Source organism: Oncorhynchus keta, chromosome 35, assembly GCF_023373465.1.
Source record: "Oncorhynchus keta strain PuntledgeMale-10-30-2019 chromosome 35, Oket_V2, whole genome shotgun sequence".
In the NCBI taxonomy this organism is placed as follows: domain Eukaryota; kingdom Metazoa; phylum Chordata; class Actinopteri; order Salmoniformes; family Salmonidae; genus Oncorhynchus; species Oncorhynchus keta.
The window spans coordinates 18,963,555-18,983,241 of NC_068455.1; the positions used below are offsets into that span (position 1 = coordinate 18,963,555).

General features: G+C 40.9%; 1 protein-coding gene, 1 long non-coding RNA gene and 1 pseudogene across 6 annotated transcripts in view; 1 reads left to right on the forward strand and 2 right to left on the reverse strand.

The window, feature by feature from the left end:
* Positions 1 to 1,805: 1,805 nt before the first annotated feature.
* Positions 1,806 to 9,049, reverse strand: LOC118368114 (uncharacterized). The gene is made up of 3 exons (XR_004822271.2): positions 8,853 to 9,049; positions 8,523 to 8,647; positions 1,806 to 2,452 (listed from the first exon to the last, which is right to left on the reverse strand). It is a non-coding gene; the product is annotated as an uncharacterized LOC118368114 (long non-coding RNA).
* A 65-nt stretch (positions 9,050 to 9,114) lies between these two features.
* On the forward strand, positions 9,115 to 11,841 carry LOC118368113 (mitochondrial import inner membrane translocase subunit Tim9-like; annotated as a pseudogene).
* A 520-nt stretch (positions 11,842 to 12,361) lies between these two features.
* The window catches only part of LOC118368110 (AT-rich interactive domain-containing protein 4A-like), a 47,609-nt gene continuing 40,283 nt past the window's right edge, over positions 12,362 to 19,687 (reverse strand). For all 5 annotated transcript variants that reach the window (XM_035751888.2, XM_035751887.2, XM_035751886.2 and 2 more), the window contains exons 21-24: positions 18,420 to 18,524; positions 16,818 to 17,009; positions 14,674 to 14,820; positions 12,362 to 14,368 (exon numbers count right to left, since the gene is read on the reverse strand). In XM_035751888.2, the coding sequence (XP_035607781.2) occupies positions 14,265 to 14,368; positions 14,674 to 14,820; positions 16,818 to 17,009; positions 18,420 to 18,524 (548 nt within the window). In that variant the 3' untranslated portion in view covers positions 12,362 to 14,264. The remainder of the gene's footprint in view (positions 14,369 to 14,673; positions 14,821 to 16,817; positions 17,010 to 18,419; positions 18,525 to 19,687) is intronic.

Consider the following 19,687-nt stretch of genomic DNA (forward strand, 5'->3'; position numbering starts at 1 on the left):
ATTGTTCTTCCTCTGACAAACATGGTTACCTGCAAGGAAACACGTGCCGTCATCATTGCTTTGCACAAAAAGGGCTTCACAAGCAAGGATATTGCTGCCAGTAAGATTGCTCCTAAATCAACCATTTATCAGATCATCAAGAACTTCAAGGAGAGCGGTTCAATTGTTGTGAAGAAGGCTTCAGGGCGCCCAAGAAAGTCCAGCAAGCGTCAGGACCGTCTCCTAAAGTTGATTCAGCTGCGGGATCGGGGCACCACCAGTACAGAGCTTGCTCAGGAATGACAGCAGGCAGGTGTGAGTGCATCTGCACGCACAGTGAGTAGAAGACTCAGAGGACTCGGAGGATGGCCTGGTGTCAAGAAGGGCTGAAAAGAAGCCACTTCTCTTCAGGAACAACATCATGGACATACTGATATTCTGTAAAAGGTACAGGGATTGGACTGCTGAGGACTGGGGTAAAGTCATTTTCTCTGAATCCCCTTTCCGATTGTTTGGGGCATCCGGAAAAAAGCTTGTCCGGAGAAGACAAGGTGAGCGCTACCATCAGTCCTGTGCCATGCCAACAGTAAAGCATCCTGAGACCATTCATGTGTGGGGTTGCTTCTCAGCAAAGGGAGTGGGTTCACTCACAATTTTGCCTAAGAACACAGTCATGAATAAAGAATAGTACCAACACATCCTCCGAGAGCAACTTCTCCCAACCATCCAGGAACAGTTTGGTGACGAACAATAACTTTTCCAGGATGATGGAGCACCTTGCCATAAGGCATAAGTGATAACTAAGTGGCTCTGGGAACAAAACATCAATATTTTGGGTCCATGGCCAGGAAACTCTCCAGACCTTAATTCCATTGAGAATTTGTGGTCAATGCTCTAGAGGTGGGTAGACAAACAAAACCCCACAAATTCTGACAAACTTCAAGCATTGATTATGCAAGAATGGGCTGCCATCAGTCAGGATGTGGCCCAGAAGTTAATTGAAGTTAGCATGCCAGGGTGGATTACAGAGGTCTTAAAAGAAGGATCAACACTGCAAATATTGACTCTTTGCATCAACTTCATGTAATTGTCAATAAAAGCCTTTGACACTTATGAAATGCTTGTAATTATACTTCAGTATTCCATAGTAACATCTGACAAAAATATCTAAAGACACTGAAGCAGCAAACTTTGAAAATGAATATTTGTGTCATTCTCAAAACTTTTGGCCACGACTGTAGAGTCCCATGGGCACACACTTGTTAAATCTGTTATGAATGTAATTGTAATGTTAAACACTTTTATAACTGCCTTAATTTTGCTGGACCCCAGGAAGAGTATTGGATTTGTCCCAAACATAAGTGTATTCAGGACAAAAAGTTTATTGCTTTGCCACATGTGCAGTGTTACATTAGTGCATTGTTGATAACAGGATGCATGATTTGGAATATTTGTATTCTGTACAGGCTTCCTTCATTTCACTCTGTCAATTAGGTTGGTATTGTGGAGTAACTACAATGTTGTTGATCCATCCTCAGTTCTCCTATCACAGCCATTTAACTAACTGTTTTATAGTCACCATTGGCCTCATGGTGAAATCTCTGAGCGGTGTCCTTCCTTTAACTGAGTTAGGAAGGACGGCTGTATCTTTGTAGTGACTGGCTGTATTGATACAACATCAAACATGTAATTAATAACTTCAACATGCAAAGGGATATTCAATGTCTGAGTTATTCTTCATCTACCAACAGGTGGCGTACTTTGCGAGACATTTGAAAACCTCCCTGGTCTTTGTGGTTGAATCTGTGTTTGAAATTCACTGCTGAACTGAGAGACCTTACAGATAATTGCATGTGTGGGGTACAGAGATGAGGGGGTCATTAAAAAAAGCATGTTAAAACACTATAATTGCACACAGAGTCCAGGCAACTTTTAGGCTTGCCAGAACAAAGGGCTTCAATACTTATTGACTCAAGACATTTCAGCTTTTCAGTTTTAATTAATTTTTAAAAAATTCAAAAAACATCATTCCACTTTGACATTATGTGGTATTTATTGTGTGTACGCCAGTGACAATACATCTCTATTTGATCAATAAAAAAGTCAAGGGATGTGCAAACTTTCTGGAGGCACTGTACACATTACAATGTATAAAATAAGTCATATTTACTGGCTAAACATTATGAAGAATAAGTAGCATACAGTTCTTTTTAAAGTGCACAATGCCTCGGGTATGGCACAGATGCATGTTTTTGTTTGGGAGGAGGAAATAGTCAAATAGACTAAAGATAGACAATTATGTCTTCAAATTGTGAAAACATGACAAACAATATTTTTTCCCCCTCTTACCTGGACTGCACTGTTTGCAGGTTGCCATCGGTGGGTGTTGCTATGGCAACCCTAAGAAAACTGCTGCTGCACACCTCTGGCTGCCAAGCTGCTGCTGTTGTTAGGGATGGCCTCCAGAAGTTTCCTGCAGAGACAGCGAGAGAAACCAGCAATCAGCCACTCGCCTCAGCTCAGATGAGCACTTTATATCTCCCTCTCTCTCACTATTCCACACATGGACACAGTCATTTAGATCACACAATGAGCTGATTGCTTCACAGAGCCTCCTGGGTTTCTTATTACATTTTCATCACAATCTCTTCTGTAGATTGTGTGGTCATGTTCTAGCTTGAAGATGTGTCACATATCAAATGTATCAATATTTATTGTTGTATCCAAATGTCTTTTCTCTCTAAGCCAGCTAGTCAGATGGATGATACTGGTTGTATTTAGTCATTGTCATCAATGTATTGGAATGTTTAGCATCAGCTACTCTTCCTGGGGTCCAAACATAATTAAAACAATTACATCAGAAAAAAAACAGCCTACATCAAATATAATACAAGACAGTACTCCAATTACACATTTACAATATAAAATGTACAATACAACAAGTGAAAATAGTTAAATAAACAGATGGATGGTGCACTCCAACAACAGTCAATCGGTCAGTCTGCAGGATGTCCAGCATAAACATTTCCTCTGGTCAAAGGGCAAATGGGTCATAGGAGAAAGGTCTCTTCCCACTAAAACAATGACTACTATATACTACTGGTATGTTGAATCAACTTTGGACAAGTAGGAAGAAAAGAATACAATACCATTGAATTGGTTAACACGCTCCTGCATCCCAGTTTTTACAGCCCTGTGTAGTCTTTTCCAAGCCCAACGTCTGCTGATATTTACAAACAAATTCCCAAACCACTTTTACAGCTGCTTAGCCCAATGACGTCAAGACAGATGCATTGTTTACAGCTGGAAAATATCACATGTATTGTTGCTGTGGAAACAAACTGTATTCACCACCACAATAAATATAATGACTGAGTAGAGTCAAGTGCCTATTACAATGTCATTATGGCGGGATGTTGTGTGACTGGATTTGCAAAATTACAGGAACTTTCAATAAATGACCTGGTTTTCCAGAAATCCTGGTTGGAGGATCCAGGTTGCCTGCTTATGCCCTCCTAATTCTGTGAATTCTCCAACTGAGATTTTGGGAAAACCAGGGAATTTATTGAAAGTTCACAGTACTTTTCAACCCTATGTGAGCAAATACACAAATAAACAAAGCAATATACTTGCTAAACCTCTGGAAGAAATCGGCCAACTCATCTCAAACAAAGCAACATTGAGCACAGGTCTATATATTGCTCCCACACAGTGGAATTCCTTTTATTTTAGTTCAAAAGTACCTGGTCATCTGTTCAACAGACACTTTCTCATAATACAGGGGCCAGACATGACTAAATCATCTCTCTCTCAGGGGATGTAATGGAAGCTCTGAATCCAATCAATGATAAGTGTTCAAACCTAATGCTGGATTTGGCTGATGGTAACTAACTAAACTACATTCATTAATGGGTCACTGGGAAGAAAGTAGATGTTACAAAATACATTAACAAAATTCCTTTGCTTATCATAAATGTGTTTTCCGCTGGTTCAATGAGTCTACAAAAGCTATCCAAAATTCAGACACCGGTGAAGTCACCGTTAGGCTGTTGTGTTCTTATACAGACAAGAAAAGCAATTACCTGGACTGCGTCCCAATTGGCAGCCTATTCACTACATAGAGCTGAGGTGAAAAGTAGTGCACTATGGGCCGTCGTCAAAAGTAGTGCATTATATAGGGGATGGGGTGCCGTTTGGGAGGCAATTACCTCCTTTGATCTGGCGCTGTAACAGGCTTAGAGGAAAGACCCCTCAGAGGAGACGATTAGGCCGTGTAATTCATCTGAATTAGGTCCAGGCTGACAGATGAATGCTCCAACTGTGCGTGTTGTTATGGCTGGGACTGATTCTGTGTGTGTCATGACTGATGATGAAATACTTGATGACATCACATTTTAAAAATAGGAGATTACCGCCCGACTGTTTCTTGAGGACACTTGGAGATGTAATGCAGTGTATTCCAGTCAGATTCCTTAACGTTAAATCAATAATGAAAATAAGACTATGGCAACTACAAGGTGAGACAGGTAATATGAGGCATTCATGAGACAGAGTTCAGCTACATCTAGCTAGTCCCTCTACATTTATGTACAGAAATCAGATACCATGGGTCTCTGGGTACCAAATCAGATTCCATGGTCATCATGGTTGACAAAGGAACTGTCCCCACTTGTGTTTGTCGATAGTGAGATAGACCAAATATTGAAAATAAATAGATTCTAAAAACAAGGCTTCATACAATTCTGGTCTTCTCAATCTACAATTATCTTCAAGTGTCATTATGCCAAAAGGGTTTACATAATGTAAAAAAATGGTGTTCTGTTTTGTACAGACAATGTGAGTGACAGCGACCAAGTGACCTGAATCATTCAGGGCATGGGTTGTTTCACATATGGTTTGATGATGTGTTGAGAAACAAAGGCAAGGACTAAAAATAGCCAATCCCCAAAGTGAGCGCAGTCTGGCAGCTGTAGAGTTAAAACAAAAGAGAAGGAGAGGTGCAAGGAGGAATAGAAATAGCATGGTTGCCATGACAACTGGCTACCAGATACAAAATGGTGCCCCTTTAGACATCTTATAGCATAACGTACTCCTTCTCCTTTAAACATGCACTAATCATTACAATAACCAGAGTCACACCACATCACTGTTGTACCCGGCCATTCACAGTTCATAAACATTTAAGTCCATCTTGAACAAACTAAAATCGACAGTAATTGCAACCAAGTAATGATCAATTGTGATCTTCAAGAAAAGGACTATATGAACATATATTGTGACCTGACCAAGTCCTTAAATAATATATGGACACATTGGACAGACAGTTATTCGATACAAATGTCAAATGCCTGTAACTGATTCAGTGCATTCCCTTATCAACACTGTTGTGTCCCTCTGGCTGCATTGCTGGCTGTATTGCTTAGGGAGGCTGATCTAGTAACACTGGTCAGTTGGGCAAACAAAGCAAGGGTATCGAGTCAATCTTACAAGACTAATGCATTTCCCAATTCTCTCTTACACACCGACACGCGCACCCACACCCCCACACTCAGTGATCCATACACAGACACACAAACTGATGCTTTCTGGGCCATAATTAACTCCATTCTCGCCCACACATCCATCACCATGGTCACTAAGCAGCACAGCTCCACTCATGAGAAAGCAATTCCACATTGGTGTGTGTGTGCATGTTTGTGTGAGAGAGATTGGCGAGCAGCACCATTCTAGAGGGAGGCCGACTAGATTCAAGGGGAAGATTGTCCAAGGCTCTCACACGGGTGTAACAGAGAACCAGGCACTGACATTTCCTACCAAACATGTAGCCTGCTGCCTGCACACAAATTACAGTTCAACCGAGGACAAAGGAGGAGGAGGAGGACAAGCCAGTAATAGCATAGGCCTGTGGTTGAATGACAATGGATAGAATAGTAGTACTTATACAGCCTTTCTGTTGTTGTCAGACATCAACAGCTCATTTCTTCAAACCTGGTGCTTTTCAAATAGGTTTCTTATAAAGGATCACCTCCACATCAGTAAAAACATTCATTTCTATCTTTTTAAAAAGCTAACCATTATTTCAAAGTATTTCAAGAGGGTGGGGTTATCAATAAACTAAACTCCATTGTACTTCTATTGAACAATGAAGGGCACTGTCTGTCTGTCTGTCTATTTGCACAGCTGTGCACCAGCCAGTGACATTTGTTTTCACCTGAATGCTTTCATGCTTAAAGGCCCAGTACAGTAAACAAAATAGATGTTCCTGTGCTTTATATATATTTCCAAACTATTAGGTTGGATTAATAATGGGAAAAATGATGATAATGCCCATTTAGTGTAAGAGCTATTTTAAAGATCACCTGAAATTTCAGCCTGTTTTGGTGGGATGGACTTTGACTGCCTGGTGACATCACCAGGCAGCAAATGAGTTAGACCAATAAGAGAGTTCCAAACCTCTCTGCTAATAACAGCTAATTTTCCATTTTTCCCCTCTCCCACTCAGACCACTCCCAGACAGTCCTAGCAAAATTCTTGCTAGAAATTGATATTTTTGTTTATTTTTGACCATTTTAATTGAAACAATCACAGTAAGGTACTTAATTATTACCCAGAAATGATTTGATATTGAGATAAAAACAGCTGCATTTGGGCAGTTCAGCGCCAGCTGCGCCATCAGAGACTCTGGGTTCGCGCCCAGGCTCTGTCGTAACCGGCCGCGACCGGGAGGTCCGTGGGGCGACACAAGGGTAAACAAAGCAAGGGTATCGATGATCTATTGTGATCTAGCGTCGTCCGGGTTAGGGAGGGTTTGGCCGGTAGCGACTCCTGTGTCGGGCCAGGGGCAGTGCGCGCAAACCAACGTTGCCAGGTGCACTGTGTTTCCTCCGACACATTGGTACGGCTGGCTTCCGGGTTGGATGCGCGCTGCGTTAAGAAGCGCGCTTGGTTGGGTTGTGTATCGGAGGACGCATGACTTTCAACCTTCGTCTCTCCCGAGCCTGTACGGGAGTTGTAGCGATGAGACAAGATGAGACATGATAGTAGCTACTAAAACTATTGGATACCACGAAATTGGGGAGAAAAGGGGTAAAATTTAAATATACATATTTTTTAAAACAGCTGCATTTGGACCTTTAATTGAGTTTTACACCTGAAGAAAGGAGCATACCTAATTTTCCCATGTAAACTGGATGGATATTAACAGCCAGCATAATATAATAGCGGTACAGAGTTGATATATTCATGCTGTGCGTTGTGAGCTTTTACCACGATTTTCCTACTTTACAGTAAATGTGGGCTTTAAAATAGTCTGTGGTGCTTTGTATGGATCTCCAATGTTCAGGAGGAGGCTGCGTTCCGAAGCTTGAATCTTGTGGCTAGGGAGACGAGAGGGAGACCGAGCGAGGCCCGGCAGCCATTGTAACAATTCAGAGTAGTCTTGGTGCTCGGCCAACGGAGCCAAACACAGGGACATTATGTATGTTTATGACAAAACCAAAACTGAGAATTGACTGGTCGCCAAAACATGAGCTATATGTATTTCACGTGTATATTTGTATCACACAACATGTTAATAAGCCAGCCATAGGCCTACTTGTAATGAATCCAATTATATATATTGTCAGACTATAATTCCAAACATGCATTTGACTTAGCATGCAATCTGGCTCATTGTACAAAGCAGCTTTTCAATTTGGTGGGTAACATTTGAAGATATTGTCTGTAATGCAGATGCTGACAGGTGTGTGTTGACCTGACTGCAATAATGTGGTGAAAATGGCCCAGTGTAAATCTGTCGTGTTTGCATAAACATAAAGCGACTAATGATAAGAGGTTGCCAAACAGAGGAGTACAGAAGGCAAATGGTTATTAGTTCAAAGAACAGAGGTTGAAAGTAACATGCTTGTCTTGTATTCCATCTCATCAAGAGAGTGACAAATGGAAATAGCAATCACCAAAATCAACAAGGACAGGAAAAATAACAGTGACATTGTAACCTATTAAACAGTGTTTTCAGATTTGTGTGTGAATAAACACGTCCTTTTTAGAATCTCCAGCCTTCTGCAAAATCCTGTACTTCCTACAGAACCAGTAGGTTGGAGTGACACTACTGCCCCCGAGTGGTGAAAATGACTCTTACATCTGTTGGAAATCCATGGCAACATCCGAAATGGCATCATATTCCCTATAGGGCCAATATAGTACACTCCTTTTGACCAAGGCCCATAGGGCTCTGCACAAAAATAGTGCACTATAAGGGGGAAAGGGTGCCATTTCAACCCCAGACCATGACAATTTATCAGATGCAAAGACACTTTGTCTTCTAACCACTAGGCAGCGTAGCCTAGTGGTTAGAGCGTTGGAAGTAACCGGAAGGTTGCGAGTTCAAACCCCCGAGCTGACAAGGTACAAATCTGTCGTTCTGCCCCTGAACAGGCAGTTAACCCACTGTTCCTAGGCCGTCATTGAAAATAAGAATGTGTTCTTAACTGACTTGCCTGGTTAAATAAAGGTAAAATTTAAAAAACACTTTGATGACTAACCTTGTGCTGTGTGAGATGTATTCTGTGTCCTGCAGCTGTGGTGTTCCAGAGTGTGGGCTTTGGGTTTAACCTGCGATGAGCTGGGGTCTCATACTCCCTCCACTGGCTGGAAGGTTCTGGAAAAGCTAACGTAGGGGAGACAAACAAATATAAATGTTTAACTTGTAAAAACTAACTTATAAAAGTAGTTTCCACAAAAATGGACAATAAAGTATCTTATCATAACTAATCAATGAGGATCAACTTTTTATTTAATAATGACAGATGTCAAGGCTATTCTCATAATTTGTTTAAATAAAGCAAGTGACTAAGGTAAACTGGGTAGCCTACCTGTTGCTGGAACCACAGTGGGAGTCTGCAGCATCAAGGTGGGTAATATGAACGTGACCGTGATACTTGCCTTGCAAGTTGTTAGATAGCTAGATAAACAAACAATGCAGTAGTTCTCTGCAACTTGCTGGTACTAAAACCGTACTCAAAGAGCTGAATAAGGCCAAAATCAAACCAGAAAATGCTCATCCAGAAAGGGCGCTCCTAGTGGCCGGGGACTTTAATGCGGGTAAATTACATCCGTTTAACCTAATTTCTATCAGCATGTAAGTGCAACCAGAAGCGAACAAATCTCCAGACCACCTTTACTCAACACAGAGCTCTCCCTCGCTAATCTGACAATAATTCTACCATGATTCCTGTGTACAGGCAAAAACTAAAGCAGGAGGTACCAGTGACTCGCTCAAAACGGAAGTGGTCAGATGATACGCTACAGGACTGGAATTTATTCCGGGATTCATCCAATGGCACTGAGGAATACACCACCATCAACTGCAGAGTGCGTTATCACAGTCATCCAGAACAGCTGGTACTCCATTTAGCTAGTCTGGTAGGCTCGCGTCTGGGTTCCCCTTTTAGTCCGTAACAGTTGTATTCGGCACGTGACAAATCAAATTTGATTTTATCCTAACATGTTTTACTTCCCGAAACATAATTGTTGGTTGACGTTAGGTGGCTAGCTAGTAGGCACCTCTAAAAGGTTGAAAGAACAGCACAGAAAACCAAGTAAGAAGTTGCTAGACCTGTGCTATTTTAAACAATCGTTGGGAAATGAATACAATCTTTAGTCAGAATCGAGAAATATAACATAGCTTCTACTGTTAGCTACTATGAGCCAATATGAAAACACAGCAGCTGTTGCTTACAACAGTAACTTCCGGTCAAGGACATGATCTCGTTCGTGAAATATCTCAATCTGCTGTGCATGAGGGACTCTATGGGTCAAAACAAATAAGCATTAAACAACAAAATAATAAACAACCACGTGAGAAAGTTAATCCAGCGATAAACACTAAAATGAGGTACTGGGACACTACTTCGTGTCACACCGGAGTTTTTATGCAGTAACACTATATCCACAATTAGGAATGTCAGTTATTTTCGATAAATTATTTTTCGATTTTGAATGTCATACACATCCACACGAACGTATAAAATATGTAACATTCTAGAAATGTTTTTAAAACAATGTCTAATGATTATAGAATGTTTTGTAACGTTACCTTTCAAGCCTCATCCACTGCAGTCCCCTTTTCACAACATGTACTTCGGGAACCTGGCTGGGTGAATGACTTCGTTGCTGTGTTGAAGAAATTGTGATTGTTCATGCATTTTGTGCACCCAATTTGATATCTAAATGTATGTCGTGTTTTCAAAGGCTTAACTGGATCTGCTGGGCTATATAGTTAGCCTGTGAACCTTACCAAATCAGCTTGGGAGCTTTTAGCTGCATACTGAGCTTGCTTGCTAACACTACGAAAAGCCTTCAACTATGCAGCTGCTATGAATGCATGGTCAAGTGTCATATATAGCTAGCTATCTTGGTAATTCAATACTCCCTATGCTAAGATAGTTATAGTGAACGTACATCATACATTACATGGATAGGGCTGTCATTAAATCAGTTACATCATGTGTGTAACTTCAATCCAACAGAAAACTCGAATTTGACCACCATGGCTGCCCAGGTAACAGAGGCAGACCAGATTAAACAGGTATACCGTGAGGATACTTCTCATACACAATTCAATCTGGTTTAATCGGAGTGTTAAATGAACACATTCATAAATATTGTTTCTGTTCACAGTTCAAATAATTTCTTGGCCCCTACAATAAACTCAAGAGAACTGCTTCATGGACTGTGAGGGATTTTACCACTAGAGAAGTAAAGCCAGAGGTAGGTTGACTTTCTTTATGTTTTCTAGAGTTCCTTCTCAAAACCCATTGAATGAGAAAGTCAAAGTTCACTTCCCTCTGACCTTCTCCAATGGGCTTTGAGAATGAGGCGAAGTTGATCTCCATTACATTTCCTTTTCCCATACTCATGTCTGAGAAGTAAGTTGTTGTGGCCATCCTTCCAAATCCTGTCTCGTCATTGGAGGCTAGGAAGTGGATAATCTCATCCACCAGAAGCTTCTCTTTCTATAGCAATCGAGCCTGGGGATGCGGTTAGGTATTGGGTAAAATAGGACACAATGTGGTACCATTCCTCCTCAACAAAATATTATCACTGAATGTTCCTGTATGTTAAAAGTAACATTCTACCAGGTTAGCTTCTTTAGTTGGAGTAGAAGCCTTTGCAGTGGACACCAATATTTGAAGAGGTGTAATATGTGATGTCATAGAACTGTCTTGGTTTCCCCCTCAGTCCACCTGTTCAGAGAGCTGCCTACAGAAGTACCTGAATGACCCAGTGCATCCAGGAGTACCACATCCAACAGAACGAAGCCCCGGCACAGAAAGCAGGTTTAATGGGACCACGGTAGATAACTACCACCCTTTAAACATGGACATAACGCTAGTAGTCCCCCATCCAGTCTGATCACAACATGATCTACACACCACCATGAAGCTGTTATTTGTGAATCAGCAGATGGATAACCTACATCTACTCCTCAGGCTGACTGCTTGGACACTTCTAACCAGAGGGCTGTTATGAGCCCTCACAAGGAAAAGCCTGATCATGATGAGTTTTGATCCAGGCAGAATGTGAATGGTTTATTATAGTGTATGTGAGGTATTCTTTGTCCGATGTGAATTAAGAATAACATACTAGCAATAACTTAGGAAAAGGGAACAATTAACACTCCCATAAAAATCCATATTTGTTACAAAATGTCTTGTCACATTGACCAGCTGTCCCCTCTCGTGCAACAGTCATTAAATAAAATGACCTGGGTATACTGGTAATTTTCCCATTGTATAATGTCCTATTTTTTTTGGACTACTAAACTGTACAGAACAAAACAATAAATGCAACATGAAAAGTGTTGGTCCCACGAGCTGAAATGATCCATACGCACAAAGTGGCAGTCCTCAGAGCGCTTGATGATTTTTGTGACTGCACTTGAAGAAACTTTCCTCATTGACAGACATTGTCTTAAAGTAATGGACTGTCATTTCTCTTTCTGTTCTTCCATATACCACCCCTACCTTGTCACAACACAACTGATCAGCTCAAACACAAGGAAAGACATTCCACAAATTAACTCAACCTGTTAATTGAAATGCATTCCAGTTGACCACATGAAGCTGGTTGAGTGTGCAAAGCTGTCAAGGCAAAGGGGGGCTACTTTGAACCTGACTATATTTTGTTTTCATAATTTTGTCTAAAAACTTCATTCTACAATGTAGAAAATAGTAAAAAGAAGCAAAACCCTAGAATGACTAGGTGTTAATTTCAGCTGGGGGAAATAACAGTAAGCGTTAGGACAGAGGTGGACGCAGAACGTCCCTCGGAGTGTCCGTCCACATGTCAGCCTCTAAAATGATCAGTAATTCACAAGGGAAATATTTAAAAACTTTATTAGAAATGAAGAGCTCTGCTTATTTTACATTAAGATACAAAGACTTTGCTCAGGTAATATTAATACCTTCTTTCCTTCATCCAGGAATCTGTGGATAAACTTAGCTTTTAAGGAAGTACTGTGTGTTTTTCACAAGTCTATAAGGCATAAAAAATGTCAATGTTCTGAATGCTTCCATGACTCTTCTGTAGGGTTAGTTTCAGACTAATGCTGAAACCCACTGGGTCAGTATATAGTCAGTCTGTGTGCGTGAATGTTTCTACCAACTTGACATAAAAAAGGTTTTAATATACCAGTACAAAGATGAGGTATAAAAAAATAATGTCATTCTTTACAGTTTGTCAAATGTATTTTTCAAATTCATGGTTTTGGAAGATCTATATACAAAAACAATCATAAGAAACCTCTGGGCTTCACATACATATTCCTTAAGCAACTTTTATTTATTGGTCAGAACTCATGTCGAAATAAGAATAGTTGTTTTAAATTATAACAAATACAAGTACCAAGAAACAAAGTGAAGGCCACCAAATTATGGTGTTCCCCAAAAACCATCTAGGGAAAAAAAATAAAAATGTTGAGAAAGTTGAGGGCCGTGTTGAAAATAGGGGAAACATGTACTGCACAGTAGCTACCCAATTGAAACATCACAGTCAAAGTCTGCTTTTAGATGAGCACACAACATTCTTTCAATATCAGAATTTCCCATTGTCCAAACTGTGGAAGGTTCGTGTCTCTATATTGTAAAAAATACTAAAATGTGTCCACTGACAGAATAAATATATTTAACAATGCAAGAAACCTTTTTTACACAAAATTTCAGGGCTAGAAATCTTTCATTAAATAACTTCACTGTTGTGATATATACTTTTTGAAATTTTCCATACTAAAATAAAAACTCTGCAATTACATATAAAAAGACAATACACTCGCAAAGGAAATTAGTCCACTGAAAACATTCTCCCGTGTTCCACTGTAATAAACCTTTTTCTAATATTTTTTTTAATTACTTTTCTTAAAAAGAGACCCAAAAATAGTTTTCATAATTAATCTGTGATGACACACTGCAATAAATGGAAGACAACGGCTGCAGTTTTCAGTAAACTACATTCCCTTTTGCAATTGAATTTGTCCCACTTTTCCAAAATAGGGCAATCTGCTGTAACACGTGTACTTTGGCAGTTCTGATGGAGCAAGCGAACATAATTGACCTTTTTGCAAACAATGTCCAAGGTGGTTAAGTGACCATTATTAACATGGGTAGGGACCCTTTACATTGTAGATTACATACATTGTGTATGTCTGGTTCTGCTGATAGACATCATTGATTCATTACTGAATCTAGATTGCTCCCGTTTGAGGAACCAGAGGAGGTTATATCTGTTTCTGACAGAGTAAGAAGAAGAAAAGTGCCATGGACTGTTCAAGGATGGAGAGTGAAGGGGTTTGGCTAGGAGTATCTGGGGTTTGTGGTTTCCTTTACATTCAACTCATGTAGAATCCATTTCCTGACAACACTACAGTAGGTGGACCACAATATCTACAAGGCAGGGAAGTGCAAGAAGTGAGAGTGGCCAAGTGGTGGATGGGATGCGGTAGGAGGGATGGGGGGGGTGAAAGGAGACAGAGTGGGGCAGTCGAGTGCTTTTGGCCGCTGGCTCTGGTGTGTCAGTACGTGGGTATGTCTGAAATGGCACCTCTTTGCCCTATATAGTGGACTACTTTTGACCAGGGCCTCTGGTCATTTAACACTGGCTTCTGGTCAAAAGATTTGCACTTTAAAGGGAATAGGGTGCCATTTCGGACACAACAGTGTCTCCAGGGAGACAGCGGTATGGTGGGAAAGGGTAGTCGTCATGGGAACCGTGGGGGAGAAGGCGTGTCATCACCTGCACTCGACAGCCACAGTGTTCTGAGTCGGTGAGGCGGAGGAGGGGCTCATCCCAGTGTCTGACGAGCCAGACGATGTTGAAGCTGTGGTGTGGGACACTGGGAGCGAGAGGGAGAGAGCAGGTTAGACAGCCGTATCCACCTTTCATACTCTGCACAATATTGTGATGAGCAAAGAGACTATGGAAACAAAGCATACCATTACAATGGAGGGGGAAGAGAGCAGGTTAGACCGCTGTAAGCACACTAATACTTTGAAGTGCGTGTCAAAATTTGATTAAGGAATTATTCAAAAACAAAAGCATTTAAATACAAAGCTATTCAAGCAGTTTGCTCTGGAACATGACTGAGGACAAGAGTAACATTGAGTCTGAGTTGGGATGGAACAGGAGAAGCCATCCTACCTTCTCTTTCTTTCTTCTTTAACCTCTTCCGCCTCCTGTCTATGGAGGCCACTTCAGACTTGAGTGACATGTAATACTTCCTTATATCCTGTAGTTTGTCTTGTAAGAAGGAAATCCTCTCAGCACTTGTCATGCTGTCCAGTTCATCTGCTCAGAGACACACAAAAGTTCTTATTGTAATCGTCTGAGACCATCTGAACAAATACAGTTGAAGTTGGAAGGTTTACATACACCTCAACCAAATACAATTAAACTCAGTGTTACACAATTCCTGACATTTAAACCTAGTAAAAATTGAAAAGGTGAAAGTGTCTTAGGATCACCACTTTGTTTTAAGAATGTGAAATGTCAGAATAATAGAGGAGAGAATGATTTATTTCAGCTTTTATTTCTTTCATCACATTCCCAGTGGGTAAGAAGTTTACATACTGAGTGTTTGGTAGCATTGCCTTTAAATTCTTTAACTTGGGTCAACAGTTTTGGGTAGCCTTCCACAAGCTTCCCACAATAAGTTGGGTGAATTTTGGACCATTCCTCCTGACAGAGCTGGTGTAACTGAGTCAGGTTTGTAGGCCTCCTTGTTCGCACACACTTTTTCAGTTCTGCCCACAAATCCACACATTTTCTATGGGATTGAAGTCAGGGCTTTGTGATGGCCACTCCAATACTTTGACTTTGTTGTCCTGAAGCCATTTTGCCACAACTTTGGAAATATGCTTGTCCATTTGTAAGACCCATTTGCAACCAAGCTTTAACTTCCTGACTGATATCTTCAATATATATGTTGCTTCAATATATCCACAATTTTCCTGCCTGATGATGCCATCTATTTTGTGAAGTGCACCAGTCCCTCCTGCAGCAAAGCACCCCCACAACATGATACTGCCACCCCCGTGCTTGCAAGCTTCCCCCTTTTCATAACGATGGTCATTATGGCCAAACAGTTCTATTTTTGTTTCATCAGACCAGAGGACATTGCTCCAGAAAGTATGACCTTTGTCCCCATGTGCAGTTACAAACCGTAGTGGCTTTTTATGGCGGCTTTGGAGCAGTGGCTTCTTCCTTGCTGAGCGGCCTTTCAGGTTATGATATAGGACTCGTTTTACTGTGGATTGAGTTACTTTTGTACCCGTTTCCTCCAGTAACTTCACAAGGTCCTTTGCTGTTGCTCTGGGATTGATTTGCACTTTTCGCACCAAAGTACATTTACCTCTAGGAGACAGAACGCGTCTCCTTCCTGAGCGGTATGACAGCTGCGTGGTCCCATGGTGTTTATACTTGCGTACTATTGTTTGTACCGATGAACGTGGTACCTTCAGGCATTCGGAAATTGCTCCCAAGGATGAACCAGACTTGTGGAGGTCTACTATTTTTTTTCTGAGGTCTTTTTTCCATGATGTCAAGCAAAGGGGCAGCGAGTTTGAAGGTAGGCCTTGAAATATATCCACAGGTACACCTCCAATTGACTCAAATTAATGTCAATTGGCTTTAGAAGCTTCTGATAGGCTATGACATCATTTCTGGAATTTTCCAAGCTGTTTAAAGGCACAGTCAACTTGTGACCCACTGGAATTGTGATACAGTGAATTATCAGTGAAATAATCTGCCTGTAAACAATTGTTGGAAAAATTACTTGCATCATGCACAAAGTAGATGTCCTTACCAACTGCCAAAACTATAGTTGTTAAGAAATTTGTTTAGAAATGAGTTAATGACTACAACCGAAGTGTATGTAAACTTCAGACTTCAACTGTACATACTTTGACCATTCAGCTATAAAGCTATGCACGCTTTCGAAGCCATTTCATTTACCACAGTAAATATAATATTACGTTTAAGAATATTCACAGAATGTAAGCTAAAATCCAAACCCCAGGGACGGTTTCCCAGACACAGATTAAGCCTAGTTATAAAAACAATGGAGAATCTACATTGAAGGGGATTTTTTTGTCCAGGACTAGGCTTAGTCTGTCTGGGAAACCGGATGCTATTGCTAATCTTCAACACCTGAGCTCAGTGTGATAAACAGGGATGTAATCATTAATAAAAACAGTTTCTATTGGATAAATTCAGGTAGGTCCCTCCGTGTTTGGTTGTATAGTGAGTACACCCCTGATTAGTGATAAGTGGTAAGTTCTACTTACTGAGCTGGAAAGTCCACTTGTATGTGCGAGGGGAGGGGAAGGAGGACTGCTTGTGTTTGTGCTTGTCCTTCTCTAACTCCTTACTGTTAGGAGAGACCAACTTCAGGCTTCCTTTAGACATTGAGTGTTTCACTGGAGTCATCTTACAGGAGGGGTCCATAACAGCCAGATCCTCACTGTCACTGCTGTACTCTGGACACACATTTTAAATCATTTAATTGAACCCATAAATCACCTTACAGTCAAGAATGATTCAACCATTAACGTTTATTTTAGGTGAGTCGAAGTAGGGCAGGATGGATGCCAAACGACGGCCTATCATTAATGGAATCAAACTAGGGATATATATATTGGTGAAAATATCAGAATCGGACGATATTAGCCAAAAATGTCAACATCGGCTCGATGTCTAGTTAAACACCGATGTGCAAAACCGATGTCAAAGCTGACGTGCATACCTACACTACGTAGGTACATAAAGTAATGACACCACGTAAAATGTTGCGCAACACAGCATTCCTAACCTAACCCACAACGTCTGCTGTGTAGATCGAGCAGTCAACAAGTCGAGCAGTCATTTGAAAGAGTAAGAACATTTCAGCGAGACAATGCAAAAGGCGAAATCAATTAACGCCAAGATAATGGGATTCATTGCCCTTGACAATCAACCGTTCTCTGTCGTGGCTGATGTTCGCTTTCACGACTTTTCGAGCACCGGTACACACTAGCGTTACCAAGTGTGCTATTTTTCATATATTGACCTACTGGAGTTACACAGTAATAGCGTCACTGCTATTAGCTTCACGACTGACGTTTGGACCAGCGATATCATCCCCATAAGCATGCAGAGTCTGACAGCACAGTGGGTCGTTGAGGATTTCGTACTGAGGAAAGTCATATTTCATGCTCATGAATGTGCTGGTTGTCATACCACTGCTGCCATTTCAATGGCATTTGAGAACAAGTTTGATACTTGGAAACATTAACACATTCCTAGCTCCATTCGAACAACTGACTGGAGAAATAAGCTCATCAACTTCGTCTGCAGCAGATGTGATACCCTCTGCCATGGCATTGAAACACCTGCTCAACAAAACTGGCAACACAGGCTGTGAACAAGCAATTCGGTGGCACTCTCTTTACAGTGTCGCCACCATGCTCGATGCTATGTAAAAGGACTGCTATTTCGATGCAGATAAGAAACAGGGTTTACATGAAATGTTACAGTTACAGCTGGACAAGATGGTAACGGACACAGGGACAGTGTGGTGTGTGTAACCTTTATTTAACTAGACTAGTCAGTTAAGAACAAATTCTTATTTACAATGATGGCCTACCCGTGCCAAACTTGGACGACGCTGGGCCAATTGTGTGCCGCCCTATGGGACTCCCAATCACGACCGGATGTGATACAGGACGCCGGAGATGCAGTGCCTTAGACCGCTGCGTCCATGTGTGTGTGAACTATATAACTGTACTAGAATGCTTAAATTATAAATATTGGTTATCGGTATCATTTTCTTTGGCAAGGAAAATATTGGATATCAGTATTGGCCAAAAATGTCATATCGGTGCATTACTTTATCAAACCATGCGACTTACCTGCTCCATTCTTCTCCATTTTGGACGTAGTGCTTGGCCGTTTCTGGTTGCGCTTCTGCTTCTTTGCAGAACAACTCATATTGCAGTCCATCAACCTTTTCTGACCTAATCATAAAAGGGAGAACATTGAGTATTTTCATTTCAGAGGACAGATGTTTCCCCATGAGTGTACAACTAAAACCTTATTTGCAATGAGCAAAATATGTATAAAAACTAACATGTGAGGGAACTGTTCGCAAGACACATTTTTACATTTACACTACCGTTCAAAAGTTTAGGGTCACTTAGAAATGTTCTTGTAAGGGAAGCATCATTTTTGTCCATTAAAATAACAACAAATTGATCAGAAATACAGTGTAAACATCATTAATGTTGTTAATGACTATTGTAGCTGGAAAAGGCATATTTATGGATTATCTACATAGGCATACAGAGGCCCATTATCAGCAACCATCACTCCTGTGTTCCAATGGCATGTTGTGTTAGCTAATCCAAGTTTATCAGTTTAAAAAGGCTAATTGAGCATTAAAAAACCCTTTTGCAATTATGTTAGCACATCTTAAAATTGTTGTTCTGGTTAAAGCAGCAATAAAACTGGCCTTCTTTAGACTAGTTGAGTATTGGGAGCATCAGCATTTGTGGGTTCGATTACAGGCCCACAATGGCCAGAAACAAAGAACTTTCTTCTGAAACTGGTCAGTCTATTCTTGTTCTGAGAAATGAAGGCTATTCCATGCGAGAAATTGCCAAGAAACTGGAGATCTGATACAAGGCTGTGTACTACTCCCTTCACAGAATTCCTCAACTGGCAGCTTCATTAAATAGTACAGGCAAAACACCAGTCTCAACGTCAACAGTGAAGAGGCGACTCCAGGATGCTGGCCTTCTAGACAGAGTTGCAAAGAAAAAGCCATATCTCAGACTGACCAATAATAAAAATTTTAAAAAGATTAAGATGGGCGAAAGAACACAGACACTGGACAGAGGAACTCTGCCTAGAAGGCCAGCATCCCGGAATCGCCTCTTCACTGTTGATTTTGAGACTGTTTCTTTGCGGGTACTACATAATGAAGCTGCCAGTTGAGGACTTGTGAGGCGTCTGTTTCTCAAACTACACACTAATGTACTTGTCCACTTGCTCAGTTGTGCACCGTGGCCTCCCACGCGTTCTATTCTGGTTAGTGCCAGTTTGCGCTGTTCTGTAAATTGAGTAGTACACAGCGTTGTACGAGATCTTCAGTTTCTTGGCAATTCCCCACATGGAATAA